The 20188-nt window shown below is 41.9% G+C and overlaps 2 protein-coding genes across 6 annotated transcripts; one reads left to right on the top strand and one right to left on the bottom strand.

The window, feature by feature from the left end:
• Window positions 1–801: 801 nt before the first annotated feature.
• vav1 (vav guanine nucleotide exchange factor 1) lies at window positions 802–17335 on the top strand. 5 transcript variants are annotated; one of them, XM_071909387.2, is made up of 29 exons: window positions 802–1079; window positions 1892–2008; window positions 2198–2314; window positions 3565–3681; window positions 6123–6181; window positions 6536–6601; window positions 7050–7158; window positions 8217–8309; window positions 8459–8527; window positions 8681–8784; window positions 10051–10150; window positions 10492–10587; window positions 10718–10786; window positions 10894–10980; window positions 11106–11191; window positions 11310–11445; window positions 11858–11967; window positions 12319–12420; window positions 12530–12624; window positions 12760–12782; window positions 12957–12993; window positions 13537–13691; window positions 14620–14685; window positions 14905–14936; window positions 15549–15659; window positions 15769–15856; window positions 16259–16382; window positions 16844–16995; window positions 17093–17335. In XM_071909387.2, the coding sequence occupies exons 2-29, from the start codon at window positions 1922–1924 to the stop codon at window positions 17144–17146; spliced, it is 2544 nt and encodes an 847-aa protein (XP_071765488.1). In that variant the 5' UTR covers window positions 802–1079; window positions 1892–1921; the 3' UTR covers window positions 17147–17335. The 5 variants fall into 5 exon arrangements, with proteins under 5 accessions (XP_071765488.1, XP_078138911.1, XP_071765490.1 ...); XM_078282785.1 differs by having other exon boundaries at window positions 803–1079; window positions 8214–8309; XM_071909389.2 differs by having other exon boundaries at window positions 804–1079; window positions 13555–13691.
• A 535-nt stretch (window positions 17336–17870) lies between these two features.
• On the bottom strand, window positions 17871–20090 carry ubl5 (ubiquitin like protein 5). Its single transcript, XM_071909369.2, has 5 exons — window positions 20006–20090; window positions 19553–19617; window positions 19209–19292; window positions 19060–19097; window positions 17871–18227 (listed from the first exon to the last, which is right to left on the bottom strand). The coding sequence occupies exons 2-5, from the start codon at window positions 19606–19608 to the stop codon at window positions 18184–18186; spliced, it is 222 nt and encodes a 73-aa protein (XP_071765470.1). The 5' UTR covers window positions 19609–19617; window positions 20006–20090; the 3' UTR covers window positions 17871–18183.
• Between the last annotated feature and the right edge of the window lie 98 nt (window positions 20091–20188).

Raw genomic sequence — 20188 nt, 5'->3', positions numbered from 1 at the left:
GATGTTGAAACGCTACCTGCTCCAGGGGCTGATCTGTAGCTGGACCTGTGGCGTTTCCCTGTGTGGATCAATGACATCATTATGAACTATCTATTGTCTCTCTGTCTCTGTGTATCAGTATTGTCAGCTTAGCAGTTGAGAGGCAGAAAATAAGTTTATGTCTTGGAGTGTAGAGGTTCAGTGTAATATATTTCATTCCACTTTATGAAGTTTATTTACATAGCCCTTTTATCACAAGCATGGCTCAAAGGGCTTTACATACAATATCATACACCTATATGAAGTTTATATTAAGGTTTTCTTGGAGGATGTCAACCTTAGTCCTGACGTTTTTGGTGCTTGGGGCCAATCAAGTGGCCTATGGCATCAAGTGGCACCTACAATTTTGTTATTCTTTCCCTATTATGTGATTCTCATGACATTTTAGAGATGAATTTAAAAAAATATGGATACAACAACTTTTTCATAAGAAGAAAATAACTTTCAACTGGAAATGCCTCTAAATTTTACACATTAACTCACAAATTTCAAATACGACGTATCAAAAATATGCATGCATAACTTTTGTCACGCAAGTTTATTTTCTCATACCTGATGTTGGTAGTCTGCTTGGACTATCTAGTGTTGTGGTTGATTGCTCTCATACATATCTTTTAATAGATGATTGCACATGCATGGTATGTGCACACACACACACACAGACAGACACACATGCACACTCGCTGCTTTTCTCTCTGTCCTTTACACACACACATATACCATTATTCACACATACATTCATATACAGATCACACTAATATTTTGAACTTAATGGCACTCACAGCAGCAAGCGTCTGTGTGTCGGTGTGTGTACGTGTGTGTGCATGTGTGCATCTGTGAGTGTGAGTATATGTGTGTGTGACAGAGGAAAAAGGAAGTTGCGGGATGAAGTTTAAAAGCTTCCCCACACTGCAGCTCTGCAGAACACCCACCACGGAAGAAAGACAGAGCGAGAGAGTAAGACCGACAATGAGACAATGAAAGGAAGACGGGGAGGTGAACATCAAGAGAGAAAGAAGACTTAGCAGGAGAAACACACGGTGAGCAGATTTTTTAATACTGAGCAGAAAATTGAAACTCAATTACAAAATTCCAGGCACCGTGTCGAAATAAAGTATTCAGGTACGTCTGATGGAGTCAGCAGTGGCTTTTTTTTATGGTTTCACTGGGTTTGAAGTAGGTCGACTCGGAGACAGACAGAGAGTGAGAGAGATTTCTAAATGCTATCTGTAGTCTAATAGATTTGCTGTTGTAAATGTACTGCTTTGTTCACTGACTGAATAATTGATAAATATCTCTCATAATTTCCATATCCAGCTGCCGGGTTATAAAGAAATAGAGCCAAGGTTAAACTATGTTGTTGTATTAAAAGATAAAGTTAGGCTCAGAGCCAGTAGTCAATGTGATTACTTTATAGTTATGTTAATGTTACAGTAATTAATGTGATCAGATCCGTCAGATAAGAGGCTTTGGTGCGTGTGTATTCAGAGAGTGATCGTCTCTGCTCACAACAGTGTGAACTCAGCGAGCGATCTGCAAAGGCGCCAACTTTGTTTTACTTGTAGTGCCAGTCGGCTCGTCTCTGCCAGTCAGGGGTGCTAGCTTAGAATCTGAAGTGCTGATTTACTGACAGAGCGGTGGAGCCTCAGTGATCAGGATTTGGGTTTTACTGCAGTCACTTTAATGGTTGAGAAGACTAACTGTGCTGTGATTACACATGTGCCAATCCTGTCACACATCCCACAGCTGAATTTATAATATCTATCTATCTATCTACCTATCTATCTATCTGTCTGTCTATCTATCTGTCTATCTATCTATCTATCTATCTATCTATCTATCTATCTATCAGTTGAGAAATTAAAAAAAAAAGCTGCCCCAGATGGAGTTGTGGCGTCAGTGTGCGTTGTGGTTGATCGAGTGCCGTGTCCTGCCTGAGAACCACAGGGTCACATGGGAGGGCGCACAGGTGAATGAGCAGTCCCACACACACACACACACACACACACACACACACACCTGGTGGAACACACACACGCACACATATATATACACACACACATACACAGGCACACATCCATTTGGTTTCTCAGTCTACTTGTGTGTACGCCTGTATCTATATATTTGTGTGCGTGTGTGTGTGTGTGTGTTCCACCAGGTGTGTGAGCTGGCTCATGCTCTGAGAGATGGGGTGCTGCTGTGCCAGTTGCTCAACAACCTGCTGCCTCATGCTGTCAACTTGAGGGAGATCAACCTGCGCCCTCAGATGTCCCAGGTAACACACACACTCACACACACACACACACACACACACACACATACACACATACACAAAGGTTTTCCTGCTCTATTTCCATAGGCCATTTCCATAGTGACCAGCAGACAGCACTTTCGCCCCCTGGCTCTAAGATAGGAAAATACCTTGATCCCTATCTCTCAATATCTGTGATTGTGTGTAGAGAGGGTGGAGGGGGAGATGAAAATGGGTTGTGTTCGAGAAGGGTGGAGAGAGAGGGAAAAGACGAGAGGATGAGGGTAAAAAGAAAGATGGTGAAGACAGAAAGACATGAGAAGGAGAGAGAGAGAGCGAGAGAGAGAGAGACAGAGGGAGAGACAGAGAGAGAGTTTGACAGAGGAAGAGACGAACCATAGTCAGTGACAGGCAGTCACGTGGTTGGCTGAAACTCCAAAGGGAAGTCCTTGTATCATATCTGATAGGACTCACCATGATGTCTCAAGTGTGTGTGTGTGTGTGTGGGGGAGGGGGGGGTGCATGTTCCAGCGCACGTGCATGTGCAACCCTGGGAAATCCTATGAGGTCAAGAGGTGGTTGAGAAACATCCGGTGATTAACAGGAGACACGAGTCAACTCTGACATGTACATACATGCACACACACAGAAACACACACACACACACACACACACACACACATTATTTACACAGGTAGAAGATCTGTCCTTCCCTCTTACACTTTGCCTGCAATTTCGACATGTTATAGAATTATTATTACAAGCGTGTGTATGTATGTTTGTGTGTGTGTGTGTGTGTGTTAATATTCACTCATGACAGAGTGATATGTGAGTGCAGCAGTATCAGCCAGAACTCAACATTTCCCCTTTTCTCAAATTAGAGTTCCGCATTTCCTACTGCTGAGCAAACAGAGAGAGACAGAGGGAGGGAGGGAGAGAGAGAGAGAGAGAGAGAGAGAGAGAGAGTGTCTGCCTGCAAAAGACGGGTTCAGGAAGTTATGCAAAACTGACTGCAAATGTCTGACCGCCAAGCAGTTCATGTCATTTGTAATGTGCATTGAGGCAAAGTTCTCTGTGGTTCTCTGAGTTTTATTTTGTGTCTGGCTGCCCTTCACGTCTTCATTTAGTTCTGTGCATGTCTTATTTCTGTGCATTAACATCTATTCATACAGTCAATGTGGCTGACTAGCAATTATTGAAACATTTAAACAATTTATTTTAGACTCATTCACAGATGATGAGCGCAACTGTTTGTTCTTTGTGTTTGTGTTCAGTTCCTGTGCCTGAAGAACATCCGTAAGTTTCTGGGCGTTTGTCTGGAGCGGTTTCATCTGAAGAAGAGTGAACTGTTTGAGGCCTTTGACCTGTTTGACGTACGAGACTTCGCCAAGGTACACCCCCCTCCCCCCTTCTCTCTCTTTCCCGCACTCTATCTCTCTATCTCTCTATCTATCTATCCACCCGAAGGTCTGGGCCAAATCTGGTTTGATTTGTGAGGCGTTTGGGAGGAGCACCTCTATCTTCACCTCTGTGTGTATGTGTGTGCGTTCGCATGTGACGCTTTTTACCATGTGCAGTCAGAGAGGGAAATGGGCCTACAGTGTGCGTTCGTACGTCAGGCGGTACGCTACAAGTCACAAGCATGGACAGCATCCTCGCTGCAGCCTGCGGACATCCACATACCAGGAAGTAGCTGTGGCTAAGTCAACGTGTGAATTTTGAAAGTATTTTATTCAGCGATTTTCTCTCTCTTAGTGGCAGCAACACTGTGCCAGCACAGCACTTTGGTGTTAACAGGTGGAGTTTCCAAAGTCAATGCAGTTTCACTCACTCCAATCCTGCACCCCCCCACCCCCACCCCCACCCCCCTTCCCTCCTTGTACAAAGTAAGAGGAAGCAGTGCTTGGAAGTACAAAATGAGTCACCAGGATTTGGACCTGAATCCTCTTCTGAATGGGAGGCATGTGGCGTCTTGTTTATTTAGTTTGCACTGCACTCACCGCCGCCCAGCCTCGCATTTCACTGTGCTGCTTCCAGTCAGTCATCACAGTTATCAGAAGGCAACCACACAAGAGGAGCTGAACGAAACGCTTGGTGTTGATCACAGGGTGGAATACTCAGCAAAATCATTGTGTTAATTTAACTTGGAGAGTCTAAAAACTAGATAAGATAAGATAATAAGATAAGATAAGAGAAGATAAGATTTCACTTTATTGATCCCCTGGGGGAAATTCAGGTGCCACAGCAGCAATTGGCAGAACAATGTCAAGGAAGTAAAGGAAGTCTAGGAAGTCATAAACACTATGCCAGTGTTTATACAAATCCACACCCAGCAAAGTCAACTTAACACTTTTAGACAGTTTTGAACACCCTCTTCAGAGCCAAATCAGCTCTATGGGTGGACAAAAACCTCTCCTGTTCACACTCTCAAAATCAACACGTATTAAAACTGGAAAATGTACTATCTTGACAATTAGTCATGATGACAAATCACGTCTGTAATCGGCTGAAAAGTCATTCAGCAAATTTTCCAGTATTAACAAGTGTCGATTTTTCAATGACAAATCATTTAGAGTTGATAGCTGTTGACTGGAGAGTCTTTTGTCCACTCATAGAGCTGATATGGCTCTCAAAATCATCAAAAGTGTTAAATTAACTCTGATGGGTGTGGACTTATATAAACACTGGCATGGTGCTGTTTTGTAATGCTGATGATTTTGCTGTGTAGAGAACACAGAAGTAGGTTTTACTTTCGCCTCATGCTGTCCTCGGATTAGACAGTTTTTGTTTTGTTTTTTTGAGTGAGCTGTGACAGTGAGGCGGGCCTCCCTTCCTCTCCCAATTTCAACATTTAGAGCCAATGCTCAGGACGTGTGTGAAGATTTATATAGTTTATTTTTTAATATCGTTAAACTCAGTACAGATGTGTCTTTGGAAAAACTTTGGAAAACTAGTAAATATACCTTGATTATTAGATGATGGTAGGGCTATCGACATTGGATTCAGTCTATTCAGGGGTATTTCTCTCTTAAACTTCTCTTATAGACTTTCACTTCTTGTTATTTCTCTCGTTCTCTCTCTCGCTTGAATGAAAGCTCAGACAAAAAAAAAAGTGATGTGCTGCAGTACGTGACTGAGATAAGTACTCTGACTAGAATCTGCACTTGAGCAGATGCTGAGTGTTACATGTAAAAAAAAAAAAAACTCTTGAGCACCTTGACTTTGACCACATTCTCACTGTGGCTTAAAAAGTATACAGCAGCAGATGTGGAACAATTTTAAGATAGCCTATTTTATTACCAGAAGTATCATTAAAAATTAAAAATAAAAACTGTATCTAACTCATCTCAACAAAGTCACCATATTCTGCAACTTGTGAATATGTTTTATAGATTGTGTGTTTCTTATCTCAGCACTAGAGAAACTTTCAAACAGGACAGTAGAAACACCAGGAAATCTGTTTCATCCTCTATAGGTGGACCACTGATCCATATCTTTAAAAGTTTATGTTTCAACCAGCAATAATCACATGTCACACTATATTCATAGCTGATGAAATTGTCTACTGTCAGGACGTTGGCCCGTATCAGTGGTGATACTGCAGTTCTCACTCTAGAAGTCTCTACAAAACGTGTGAAACTGGGGCAGAGAGGAACAGCTCAGTGTGAAGCAACTGTGAAAAAGCTCTTATTGTTTCTCTGCCAGCCGGTGTCTTTCTGGCAATGATATACCTCTGTGTGTGTGTGTGTGTGTGTGTGTGTGTGTGTGTGTGTGTGTGTGTGTGTGTGTGCGTGTGTGTGTGTGTGTGTGTGTGCGTGTGTGTGTGTCATAGGTCATAGATACCCTGTCCGTCCTGTCCCATTCTTCTGTTGCTGTCCAAAAGGGATTCCAGTAAGTCATTTCATTCATTCCTCTGCGTAACTGATGTGTGTATGCATTTTTTTTTTCAAATTTCAGTCCAAATCTGCTGCTTGTATTATGTATTTTATTTCTCCCAACACAATTAGTTAGTAATGTGTTTACCATTACTGTGGTGTTGTAAAATAACACAGGAGTATCTTTCTATCTCTCTTTGTTCATGTATTTGTTATGGGCTTTTCTTCCATTCACTGACAATTTTTGGATATTATAGAAATTACGCGAGATAATGTATATTATTCACTCATCACTTGACCGCAAAATTAATGTTGTTGTCATTCCCCCTACTACTTTCTTTCTTCCTTTACCTGCCCCCCCTGCCTCTAGGCCATTTCCATTGGAAGGATGTACTCTTGATGATGAAATCTACAGCGGCCTGTCTGACCAGATAGAGTAAGCACGTTTCTCTATTCTGAACAGCATTATGATGATAATTCTGTCAATCAAATGTAGATGTGATTAATACACAAAACATATTCACATAAGCAAAGAAGGGAAAAAAAATGCTTCATATAATTTTTTAGAATTTGATATGATAATTTGAACTCTATCTGCCCAAACTCAGAAGAAGAATTCAAACCCCTCCGTCTCCTCTATTTATTAACACTGATTTTTCTGGTGAAGCACAATATAGTTTATCAGCCAAGCCATGTGCAAAAAAGTGAAATTCTGGATTAAAACTGGATTAATATAGTATCACAATATTATGATGAAGATGACAACAGTGGTGATGATGACTGAGAAAAAGATGCTGATGTTAACAATGGTGATAATGATGATGATGGTGTGTGTGTGTGTGTGTGTGTGTGTGTGTGTGTGTGTGTGTGTGTGTGTGCCTCAGTGACACAGTGGATGAGGATGATGACCTATATGAGTTTGTGGAGGATGAGGAGAATGAAGGGGACGAGATCTATGAAGACTTGATGAGGACGGATGAACATCCAGAAACTGTGAGTGGTTCATTACACCATGATGCTTCAAATAGGAAGGAAGGTTTGGGCTTTTGGTTGGAAACAGACAACCTGTTAACTGCTCAGGTCTGCCTGTTGGCCTGTTAGCTACAGTCTGACATGTAGACTGTGTGGTAACTGTGGTAGCTAGCTCAGACCCCCTTTACACCTGGTGTTAACATACATCTAGGGTGATCAAACTGTAATTATATAGAGCAAAAACGCATAAAATACGGGTGTAAATGCACTTTATCCGATCACATGTATGGCTAAGTAAATGGAAATCAACTTTTGTCAGCAGATCAAACCCAGGAGTGCAATATGTAACCAGAGATGCATTTTAAAGTTATATGTGAATGTAATACAACCACATAGCATGTCTAGACACAATCTGGATACAAGACGCATGTTACTGTAATACCAGGTGCAGAGGTGGAAAGTAACAAATTATATTACTCAAGTACTGTATTTATGTACAATTTTGAGGTATCTGCGCTTTACTTGAGTATTTCCATTTTTCAGAGGGAAATATTGTACTTTTTACTCAAAAAGATTTATCTCACGGCTGAAGTTACTAGTACCTTTTCTGCTTTTTTAGGTTTTACATGCAAAACATGCGAAAACTCATAATGTATGATGCATTGTTAGAGTTTAAACAGTATATGGAGTAGTTAGACCTGGCACCACCTGGACCACCTACAATATTAAAATACTTCTTACAGGTTAATGCATCAATAATTTGACACTGAACAGAATTAGTACTTTTAGTTTTGATACTTAAGTACATTTTACTGGTAATACTTATATGCTTTTACTTTTACTGGAGTATTTTTCCATTATGGTATTGCTAAAGGATTTGAGTACTTTTTCTGGTCTTGAGTGGAGATTTAGGATCAGTCAATAATCTTCCTATTCTCTGCTTTCACTTTTCATGTTATGCTGTGCTGATCCTTATGCTGATGCTGATGATGATACAGTTTTAATATGGATTCTGATGATGGTGGTGATGTGTGTGGTGTGTGTGTGTGTGTGTGTGTGTGTGTGTGTGTGTACAGCAGCAGAAGACTGGGGTAGACAAAAGAGAGTGCTGCCTGCAGGAGATCAGACAGACAGAGGAGAAATACTCTGATACTCTGGAGTCGATATTACAGGTGCGCACACACTCACATACTGTATAATCTCACACAAGATGAATGCATTCACACACACACAAAAAACACACACATTCATACACAGAGAGAGAGAGAGAGAGAGAGAGGGGAAGAGAGAGAGTAACAACCATGCTTTCTCTTATATGCAGCACTTTATGAGGCCGCTCCAGAAGTTCCTCCAGCCACAAGACATTGAGAGCATCTTCATCAACACACAGGTATGTATGGACCAACAGAGGAGATTTTATACACACATGGTCATAATGTGCAGATTTTATTTTCGTGTTATAGCCATGTTTACATGTCCATGTATGTGTATGTGTCTGTGTGTGTGTGTGTGTGTGTGTGTGTGTGTGTGTGTGTGTGTGTAGGATTTGGCGGAGACCCATCGTACTTTCTTGGAGAAGATCAGAAGTTCCATCCTAAATTACGGAGCCGAGAACCTCTACCAGGTCTTCTTGAGCTATAAGGAGAGGTATAGACTTTTGACTTTTGACTTTTGGTGTTCTTTAATAAAACATCTCACTTAAAAAACACCTGAAAACCAGCCACAGTATCCTAAAAACCTGCGCACTCAACCAACACTCTCGATCCCTAAAACCAACCCAGTCACTCACACACACACACACCTGCACACACCCGTCACCCTACCCGCAAGAAAAACCCCAGACTTACACTGACATCCTGCCATAACATAATACACATGACATAGTATACCTCCCCACACCTTACAGCAAAACAAACATGATGCAAAAAAACAAAAAAATACCTAGCCGTACAGCAACACACACTACATGAAACAGCATACCATCCTAAACAGACCAAACAGCCCCTGTAGAAACCTGTTACAGTTAGAACGATACAGACGGCCCCCCCTCCCCAACAGTACACACCGCCCCCTCCAGACACCACACATTCTGAAAACCAGGAATGTCATTAACCAGAGAGTAATAAGCGTATTCTGCCCTAAGGCGCGCAGAGACCATCCCCCTGAACATTAAGAGCGGGTCAGTGGGCCCGCTCCCCTGCACCTTGTTTGAGGTGCAGGGGAAAGTTAAGCAACACACATTTAGCCCTCTTCCTAAAAGAATAGATCGGTCCCAAAATAAACAGCCCCACAGAGAAAACATCCCCAAACCTCCTACAGAGAACATCCAACACATTCAGAACAGGTACCACACGGTGACATTGTACAAACACATGCTGAACAGTCTCAGATGAACCACAAAAAGGACAGCCCCCCCCCCCCCCCCACATTTGAGTCCACCTTCGCCAGAAAGCTGTTTGTTTGCGAGGGCCCCATGCAGGATCCTCCACTGTAGGTCCCCCGACCTCTTAGGAAGAGAGGTATAGAATGCAAACACACACACAGACAGACAGACAAACAGACACACACACACACACACACACACACACACAACCCATCAACTCTCTCTATCTGTCCTTCTCTCATATAGTAGACATGTTCTCATATACACTATAGACATATAAGATCTCTCTCTCTACCCCTCTCTCTCTCCCTCTCAATTCAATTCAATTCAATTCAAGGTGCTTTATTGGCATGACAGTTCACAAACAAACAATATTGCCAAAGCATGTAACAAGAGATTAATCATCAATAAAATTATTAAATAACAAAAATAAATACATAAATAAATGTACCCTCTCTCTCTCTATCTCCTTCTCTCTCTCTCTCTCTCTCTCTCTCTCTCTCTCTCTCTCTCTCTGTCTCTCCCTCCAGGCTCTTACTGTACGGTCGTTACTGTAGTCAGGTGGAGACAGCGACGAAACACCTAGACAAGATTTCCACCATGAGGGAGGATGTCAGGATGAAACTGGAGGTGAGGAAGACATAGGGATGAAGGGTCTGACCCGCTCTGTGCTTACATGTTCACTTACACTCACTGTCTTTCCCTCTCTCTCCCTCTCTCTCTCTCTCTCTCTCTCTCTCTCTCTCTCTCTCAATTAAATTCTATTTGCTTTATTGTCATGAATGGTAATCAGCCGTTGTTGCCAAAGCAGAACAATCAACAGTAACATTTGTATAAGATCTAATTAACATTCATTTTTCTCTAATATCATTGTAGAGTGTTACATATTGTGAAGCTATATGTGTAAATGTAATGTCTCTCTTTCTCTCTCTCTCTTTCTCTCTCTCTCTCTCTCTGTCTCTCTCTCTCAGGAGTGTTCAAAAAGAGCCAATAGCGGGCGTTTTTCTCTCAGAGATTTGCTCATGGTCCCCATGCAGAGGGTCCTCAAATATCACCTGCTGTTACAGGTATCTGTGTGTGTGTGTGTGTGTGTGTGTGTGTGTGTGTGTGTGTGTGTGTGCGTGTGTGTGTGTGTGCATCAATCTTGTTAGTTTCATCCAGTAGCTTTAGTTTGACCTGATTTGTTTGTGTGGACAGGAGCTGATGAAGCACACCACTGACCCTACAGAGAAGGAGAACCTCCGCACAGCCCTTGATGCCATGAGAGTGAGTGTGTATGTGGATAAATACTTATACAAGCGTGTGATATGTGTGACATCTGCTTTTAATCGCTTGTTTGTGTGTGTGTGTGTGTGTGTGTGTGTGTGTCGCAGGACCTGGCCCAGTGTGTGAATGAGGTGAAGCGGGACAATGAGATCATCAGACAGATCACCACCTTCCAGTTGTCCATAGAAAACATGGTAAGGTCACACAGCCTTCGCATTCAGTCCGCTTCTGACTCAAGGGAGAGACATCACAGAATCCATCTCGTCTGCTCGTCTGCTCGTCTTCACCCTCATCCTTCAACTCTTCCTCTGTTCTCCAGACCCAGTCTCTAGCGCTGTACGGTCGCCCCAAGATCGACGGAGAGCTGAAGATCTGCAGCTCGGAGAAAAAGTCTAAACAAGACAGGTGTGTGTGTACAGTTTATGACAGTTTATTATGTATGTATTTTACGTATGTTGTGCACTGTTGTGTAACTCATATGTGTGTTTGTGTGTATATGTGTGTATCTGTGTGTGTTTGCCAGGTATGCATTCCTCTTCGATAAGGCGATGTTTGTATGTAAGAAGAAGAGTGGGGAGACTTTTGAACTAAAGGACATCATTGAGCTACAGCACTACCAGCTACGAGATGAAAGCACAGGAGAGAAGGATAACAAGAAGGTCTCCTCCTCTCCTCTCCTCTCCTTTCCTTTCCTTTCTTTTCCTTTCCTTTCCTTTCCTTTCCTCTCTCCTCTCCTATTCTCTCCTCTCCCCTCCTCTCCTCTCCTCTCCTCTCCTCTCCCCTCCTCTCCTCTCCTCTCCTATTCTCTCCTCTCCTATTCGCTCCTCTCCCCTCCTCTCCTCTCCTCTCCTCTCCTCTCTACTTTTCTCCACTACTTCTCTCCTACACTTCTCTCTTGTATTCTTTCCTTGTCTTGTCTTCTGTTTTCTTCTCATCTTTTCTCCACTTCTTTTACTCCTCAACCCCACTTGTCAAATTGCACTAGACATTACAACTATTTTGCTCATAACACTAATTGTGTATGTGTATGTGTGTGTGTGTGTGTGTGTGTGTGTGTGTGTGTACGTACAGTGGTCCCATCTGTTCCTCCTGTTGGACTGCTATGGGAGGTGTGGGTATGATTTGTTCTTCAAAACCAGAGAATTGAAGAAGAAATGGCTGGAGCAGTTTGAGATGGCTCTGTGAGTAAGAACACACCGTTCTCCAAGCATCGTTTTTGAGATGTTTATTCCTGCAGTCTTTCAAATAAAAGTTGTAGAGAACTGGGAAGTTGTGAATGGCTGTAATCAACTTCTCATCTATTTTGCCCTTACCAGGCAGAACTATTGTTCATGAAACGAAATCAAATCAGTAGGAAAACAAGGAAGCGTGCAAATCAGATTGGCTGTTGACTGCAAAAAGTTCAGCTGTGGCTACGTTTTCTCAGAAAAATTTCCCTGACAGCGGAGGTCAGCGATACTGGAAACAAATGGATGTCCAGTGATCGTGTTTCCCAGTATAGTTATTGCTACGGTTGTTCTTCTGGATTACAGGTCAAACATGTGTCCAGAGAATGCCACAGCCAACAACCACGACTTTCAGATGTACTGCTTTGAGGACACCACTTCCTGCAAGGCCTGCTGTATGCTCTTGAGGTACTTTTGTTTCTCTTTGTCTTAATCACTCTTTCAGCTCCAGTAAAAAAAAAAACTCTTTAAAAAAACATATTGACTCAAGCTGACTCCCTCCACCTGTCCTCCGCAGAGGGATATTTTTCCAGGGATATCGCTGCACTCGCTGTAAAATGGCTGCACATAAAGAATGTTTAGGCAGAGTCCCCGCCTGTGGACGGAACTCAGGTTTGTGTGTGTGTGTGTATGTGTGTGTGTGTGTGTGTGTGTGTGTGCATGTGCGTGTGTGTGTGTGTGTGTGTGTGTGTGTGTGCGTTGGAGGGTTGTAATTATCTTTCTTTCATTGATTGTCCTCTGTTACAGATCATGCTGGCACTATGAAAAAGGTAAGACTGCGTTTTGTCAGAATAATACTACAGCTCCTGATTATTGTATATTATCTGCAGTGGCCGTATGCCCATATGTTTATATGTGAGGTGTTTTTTTGGGTGGTTGGAGATATTGTTTGTGTAGGTATACAGTTGAAATTGTTCCAGTTATTATATCTTGTGTTCCTCTAGAATAAGACACAGAGGTCTTCCCAGCATACCAATCTAGGTAAGACTTTTACACTACAAATTCAAAAACTAGTTAATCTGAACCGAATGCATGAGCCTGCACATTTCATATTTTGGAAAAGCTTTGCTACAGTTTCACACAGGTCTTCAGTACATTTCAGTTGTAGCTAGGTCTGGGCGATAATTCAATATTATCGTTTATTGTCTTTCAGTGGAATCATATCATGATGATATGGTGATTTTGGGATGTCGTGACATACAATTCTGCTGTCTAAATTGATGATAAGCAAATTTTATTCGAAAACTCTGACAAAATGGGTATTAAACATTTTAAGGAATATTATTTTAAAATTTCATTTCATTACCATTCAGTTCAACAGGATGAACATTAACTTGGTTATTTAACATGATTTTGCTTACATGATGTATATCGATATCGAAAAAACGTATTCCTTTAAACCACATCGCCCAGCCCTAGTTGTAGCGCAGTTCATTCTCCCAGACAAAACAAGACAAATATAATAAACTGAACAATAGATGGAAAGAAAGTTTCCTCACTGCTTGTTGTATCTTCTGGTTAAAGCCACTGTCTCTCATTCAGGTCTTCCTAACATGGAGGTGTGCCAGGAGTATTACGGCTTGCCCCCGCCGCCCGTGGCTTTCGGCCAACCGCTTCACCTCGCCAAGGGTGACATCATTGAGCTGACTCGGGCCGAGGCTGACCTGCCGTGGTGGGAGGTAAATTGAAACACCAAACACACACGCACATGCACTATAATCTGAAAGCTGAGCACATACACATACAGTAGGCAACATTATTTCATTGTGTTTTGAAAGCATGTTTCCTGTGGTTAATGTGTAGGCGTGAGATGCTCGTCTGTTTCAGTCTTTTACTTTTGTTTTGTCATTTTCCTGTCTGCATCTCTCTCTCTCTCTCTCTCTCTCTCTCTCTCTCTCCTCTATCTTTCACTTCCTTTCTCACTCCCATCCCGCTGCACTCCTGTCTCTGCAGACGTCTGTATGCTTCAATGAATTGAAGAAAAATCTATCCTAAAATAGAATACACACGGTACTTTCATGATCTTTTACAGTTCAATCAGTATTTTTAAACACAAACAACTCTCTACCGAGGCTAAGATCCAGAGAAGTGAGGCTTTAATCTTTAATCTTTAATTTTCAAGTGACAGCCTGGATCCACTCCACTCATAATGGACGTGAGACTGAATTGGTGAACTCATTTAATGTTTGTTTAAGCTCTAACAGTCAAAGGAGCTATATTCATAATAGTGCTAACAGTTTTGAACCAAAATAATGTACCCATTACCTTGGGTACTTTTAAGAGTCCACAAAATCTCTCATTGATTTTTAATGGAACAGATCCAAAAAGCATCACTTGAGTTGGCTCTCTTCTAGCTTTGGGAAGACTGGCACACAAATCCATGTACACAAATCCAGAGTGAACTGCCTAAGATAATATAAATAGCATGTGGGATCTCTGTTTTAGCGTGGAATTTGTTTTTAAGCATGTTAATCATTGTAGATATGGGGCACAACAACACAACTGAACAGCTACTGTTCATTCATTTGTATGATGTAGTTTTTGTCGCTATGACTGCTGGGTCCACCCAGGCCAGCTGTGTGATTTGTTACTGTGTGTGCCACTCAGGGCAGGAACGTGACGGTTGGCCAAATGGGATGGTTCCCCTGCAACAAAGTTCAGCCCTACGTCTCTGTGAGTACAATCCACCCAGCACCCCGAACTTCTACCTTGCAAACACAGTCACTGAGCTGGGTACAGTTCAACTCACCCTCCAAAGAGCTGGAGATGCAATAAAACACCCCAAAATAATCCAACCATAACCTTCCACTCCATTTTGATATTTCAGCGTACTGATAGTCAGCCTGTTACATGTTTTAACATCTCACCTCTCTGTGATCTCACGCTCCCCAGAGGCCAACCCCCGACCTGTCTGGCCTCCACTGGTGAGTACCAACAACAACTAGTTTTATATCACTAGTTCACTAAACCACAGTTAAACTTATAACTTCATCTGTTGTTGTGTTGTCTCTGTAATAAATATCAACACCGCAAACTGGGATAGACAATAACATACTTCACAAAACTAGAATCAGATACTAAAAAGCATTGCTGTTTAAAGCAGTATTTTTGATATATCATCCTTACATTGATGGGATTTAGTACCTGAGACTATTATTTGGTCACCATTATATACTGATTCTTCTCCACCACACCACAATCACAGTGATGCCATGGTAACCTCACAGTGATGCCATGGTAACCTCACAGTGATGCCATGGTAACCTCTGAAGTGTAACTTTTTCTGAAGTCTGTTGCACAACTCTGCCGTAGTATGGCCATAATACTAAATAAAAACTTCCCCTTCCTCCTGTGGTAGATGTTGTATGCAGGCAGAGTGTTGCAAACCAAAACCATCTAAAATTTAAATTGTAAAGCATTGTAAAAGGATTGTTGTATGAATTCCCATCAAGGCAAAAATAGCAGATCTACATGTGAGAAACATTTGTGTTGTCCTCAAGCAAAGATTAAGGTTCTGTTTCTCATTGTGCTTCAAGGTTTGCAGGGAACATGGATCGCACTGCCGCCAAAAACCTGCTAATGTCCCGGTCTGATGGGACCTTCCTAGTCCGGCAGAAAGACGGCGGAGAGTATGCTATCAGCATCAAGTGAGCCTCCACCTACTCATCAGTCTTACTAGTATTATTAATCACAGAGCGCTTGGTAGACTTGTGTTGTTTCTCTCTGTCGTTTAAATCCCACTCTCTGCTCTCGCAGGTTTAACATGGACATCAGACACATTAAGATCACCTCTACTCAGGGTCTCTACCGCATCAATGAGAAGAAAGCATTCAAGGGTTTGGTCGTAAGTCTCACACCCCCATCCAGACAAAACCCTTTAACTCTGACTAGAAGTAATATTCTAATATATTCCACTTCATTATAGCTTTGCAAGCAACCAGTAGATGCTCCTGAGTAGGCCCTACTCCTGTTTTCCATCTTCTTCACTTCACACCACCTAGTCTGTTCTGTTCCTGTGTTTGTTTTTATTGTAGTCTGTCTGAAACCATTTGTTTTTATCTGTGCTGCTGCCGATCTCAGCCAGGTCTCCCTTGAAAATTAGGTTTTTAATCACAGTGGGACTTCCTGGTTAAATAAATAAAAAATAAACCTCCCCCAACTCTCTTTCTCTCACATGTTTCTCATGCTGTCCCGTTCTTGCTGTAACTGTCCCTCCGCCCTCGTCCTGCTCCTCTGCCTCTGTTAGGAGTTGATTGAGTTTTACCAGCGGAACTCATTGAAGGAGTACTTCAAGGATGTGGACACCACGCTGCAGACTCCTTATAAACAACCAGAGCAAAGCAGCACGCCCAACAACACGCCTTCCCCAGGTATACATCTCTCTCACCGACACGCATGCACACACACACGGACATACACACTCCTCACCCCGACCGTGCTTAGCTGCAGGGTCAGGCTCAATTCATGAATGAACTCATCAATTCCAGTTCAGCTGAGGAATTGGAATTTGGAAGAAAAAAAAACCTACAGGAAACAGAATTGGAATTGAATTCTTTTTTGTTTTTTTTCTTATCACATCTGAGAAATGTTACATATTATCAATACTGAACATCATAAAATGTTAAAGGGAGGTGGTGGTTCAGGTGATATTTGATGCATAACATGTAGCCAGTCGTAATACATACATTATGATTGAATGTATTTGATTTGTTTTAATCTTTTATTTGATTCATAATGTTTGATTAATTAGAGCTGGGTGCAATTCCAATTCCAACTCTAGCCCCATCCCTGCTCAGCTGATCCGTGTTGTAATGCGGGTTCTGTTTGACAGGGGGCAGCATGCGGACTTTTGGCGTAGCAAGGGCCAGGTATGACTTCTCAGCCAGGGACCGGACAGAGCTGTCACTGCGGGAGGGAGACACCATCAAGATCCTCACCAAGAAAGGCCACAACGGCTGGTGGAAAGGAGAGGTGTACGGCCGGGTGAGGAATCTGCACGCACACATACACACTTCCACAGAGAACCCTGACAGGTTTAGAGACTCTAAATGTCTGACACACACTGCTCCTGTGTCTCCAGGTGGGGTTCTTTCCTGCCAACTATGTGGACGAGGACTACTCTGATTACTGCTGACCTGGCTTGAGAGGAGCCGTGTATGTGCATGTGTACATGTGGTGTATATGTAACACCACGTTTCCACCATCTGCATATACTGCACCATGAGTGTGGCTGTGTGTGTGTGTGTGAGAGAGGGATGCTACTACTTGTGATCTGATGGCTGTTTAGTGCTGTGTGAATAAAGCTAATTTGTTCTAAAAGAAACTACAGGTTTCTTTTTTTTTTTAACTCAGCCCTGTGTGTCACACTCAAGTGGAGAATGTCTGGTTATTATTCTTATTCGTATTTACAGCTAACTTGACAGGCTATTTTTGAGAGATGTGTTCAGGTTCAGTTAAAAGGGGGACACCACTCAATTTAAGACTTCATGTGTTGTTTCTGTGGTCTAGGATACTCAAATCATTTTTTCCAAAGCTATTGTAGAAACCACAGAACTAAAATTCAACACAAATTAGTTACGATAATTGCAGCTGCTCCATAGATAGTGCATAGGGATACTGATTCTGTGCATACAGAATGTTAGTTTTTATTGAAATAAACTATATAGCACTGTCCTAGACTACCGGAATAACATGCAGGAAATATAATAACGTGGCGCTCCCTTTCAAGCAAACCGGTGGTAACATTAGCATTATTAACATTTATTCAAATAAATGCTGCATAACAAGAAGTACTCATTTTTTTTGTTCAAATAACTTGAAAAGATTGTAGGATGGCCAACAAAGACAGGCACTCGGACTTGTAGGTATATAAATATCCTCTTTACTTCCAAAACAATATCAAAACAAAAAACTCCAAAGAACATCAACATGTCTTAAACACCATGATCTGCCGGCTAAAAGATAACAGCCAAAACTATCTGAGACTCGGATCTATACATTTTATGTGTGAGCGTGTGTGTGTGTCTTCTGTTCTGGAGATATCATGGGAACACGATCCTTCCTGCTTACTTCTTGTGATGTCTGATCATGGCTGATTTGTGCCACAGTCTCCATTTGAGTTTGTGTGTGTGTGTGTTGAGGAGGGGGGTTGACTTGTGGTCCTCTTCTGGTCTACTGGTAGTACAGCTCAAGGTTCATGCCATCATGGATTTCATCTAGAGATTGTGGTTAAGTACAAAAGTTCAGAATGGAAAGGTTTTGTCGCACTATCGATCTTGTTAATTTATTACTGTGATGTTTTCTTCTGCAGCACTTCAAAACATATTCAGCCTCATCGTGGTACATGTAAACCAACAAGTATATTGATTACTGTCTGTGCAATAAAAAACTAAATACTTTTTTTTTTTACTAATTTTGTCAAGAAGTTGGAAGTACACTGACAGTGACTAATGCAAAGTCAGTGGCCATAATGTGTACTCTCCATGCTTTTCCCAAGCTCATTGGGAAAAGACCCAACAGATAATCATGATGTCCGCTGCCAGAGTATTTGGGCTGAGACAGAGGTAAACAAATGTGTGACATCTGAAAAATGTTGCATGTGCTTTTAGCATATATGAAACATATCAACTTCCTAAAGGTATATTCACTAATACAACAACAACAATTTCATCCTCAAGCAAAACTAGTTACTTGTAGCCAAAATTCATCCCCTGTGGACAACACACAAATTACAAAGGATCCATAGATTGTGTTAGTATGGCTTAACATTTTAGTTTTAATTTAGTGGCCTGATCAAATATGTTTCTGTTTAATATGATGCAGTATATACACTGCAGGCACCCTTCTTTCACCCTATGTACATTATTGACACCTCAAATTATCTGATGCTTACTGTTTAAGCACATAAAGTAAGCAGGCCTCTATGAGACTATAAACATTGGTGTGACAAGTACTATCAGTAAACAGTTACAAAGAATATGGGGATGATGGATCAAAAACAGTTCAGAATGTCAAATCCTGAAGATTAACTGCTTGTTTAAAGGATACAGTCACCCAGAGACACGTGGTCCTTGAATATGGTGTACCTAGGAGGACAAACAGAGCAAGAGGTTTAATGTTAAGCTGGTCACAGAAAACAGCCACACAACAACCACTGTGGTCAGGGGACAGGGCAGGATGCCAGAGGAGCAGATTACCATTTCTTCAATACGATCTTGTCCCACCGGGTTCCTGTCTGGGCAGCAATGAGTTTCTTCAGATCTCCGATTGTGTCCTCAGAGCTGAAGCATGGAGGTTAAGGAGGGACCAGTGTGATGACATGGTGTACTCACATTTAAGTTTAATATACGTTATGTTTGCAGTGCTGTGAAAGAATTGCAGTGCTGTGAAAGAATTTGAGAAAAACAGTGGAGCAGAAATGAATTACAAATGGGCAGAAATCCGCGCGTAGACGCCTGCGCACTGTTTAAAGTAGTCTGGCCTCTGGTAATACACACGTTTGGCAGGGCATCACCATCTCTACAGCTTTAATAAAGGATACTTGCACTTGACCCGGACTTTCTTGCCCAGGCGATCGTTGCAAACCACCTCAATCATCTTTACTGACTATCCAGAAACAAGAGAAGAGAGACAGCGTTAGTGTAACACACATGGTTTACTAGTGGAGTGTGGGTGCACAGTAAAATCCTTCGCCTAGGATTAATAACAGATGTTGTTAAATCACTCAAAGCCTGTCAAGTTAATTTACTGTTCCGCTTTACGGTCTCCGGTTTATTCACAATTCACCAACAGACCGCCGTAGAGCCTTTAATATCAGTTTAAATCCGCCCGGCTACCTAGCTAATATTAGCTATGGCTGACAATTGTACTAGCTAGATAGCAATGCTATAGACCCTACACAGCACACACGTCAATCAAAGGGCACATTCTGTGTACAAATCTAGAGCATCCTATTACAGCTACAATAACATTGTGCAAAATGTGACATTACTACCTGAAAATGTACAATAGTCCAACGATTTCCCTTTCGCTGGTGGTTTCTGGAATGGCCTGTGTGTCTCGCTTACCGTAAACTGTTTTAGTTTGTGTATTAGGTTCTAGACCAATGAAATTGATACATACGTGATTGACAGTACATTTCCGCCTATGATTGGATAGAAGATCCGCCAAAGGCGGG

The sequence above is a fragment of the Centroberyx gerrardi genome, chromosome 3 (genome assembly GCF_048128805.1).
Source record: "Centroberyx gerrardi isolate f3 chromosome 3, fCenGer3.hap1.cur.20231027, whole genome shotgun sequence".
Lineage (NCBI taxonomy): Eukaryota > Metazoa > Chordata > Actinopteri > Beryciformes > Berycidae > Centroberyx > Centroberyx gerrardi.
This window is presented reverse-complemented; position numbering and strand designations above follow the sequence as displayed.

Bases quoted from the DNA above. Each gene is read 5' to 3' on its own strand.
- ubl5 (XM_071909369.2), bottom strand. From the start codon at position 19,608: ATGATTGAGGTGGTTTGCAACGATCGCCTGGGCAAGAAAGTCCGGGTC. The intron at 19,293-19,552 runs GTATCCTTTATT...TCCATGCTTCAG, and splicing joins AAAGTCCGGGTCAAGTGCAA to CTCTGAGGACACAATCGGAG. The intron at 19,098-19,208 runs GTAATCTGCTCC...TTGTCCTCCTAG, and splicing joins AAGATCGTATTGAAGAAATG to GTACACCATATTCAAGGACC.
- vav1 (XM_078282785.1), top strand. From the start codon at position 1,922: ATGGAGTTGTGGCGTCAGTGTGCGTTGTGGTTGATCGAGTGCCGTGTC. The intron at 2,009-2,197 runs GTGAATGAGCAG...GTGTTCCACCAG, and splicing joins TCACATGGGAGGGCGCACAG to GTGTGTGAGCTGGCTCATGC. The intron at 6,182-6,535 runs GTAAGTCATTTC...CCCTGCCTCTAG, and splicing joins GCTGTCCAAAAGGGATTCCA to GCCATTTCCATTGGAAGGAT.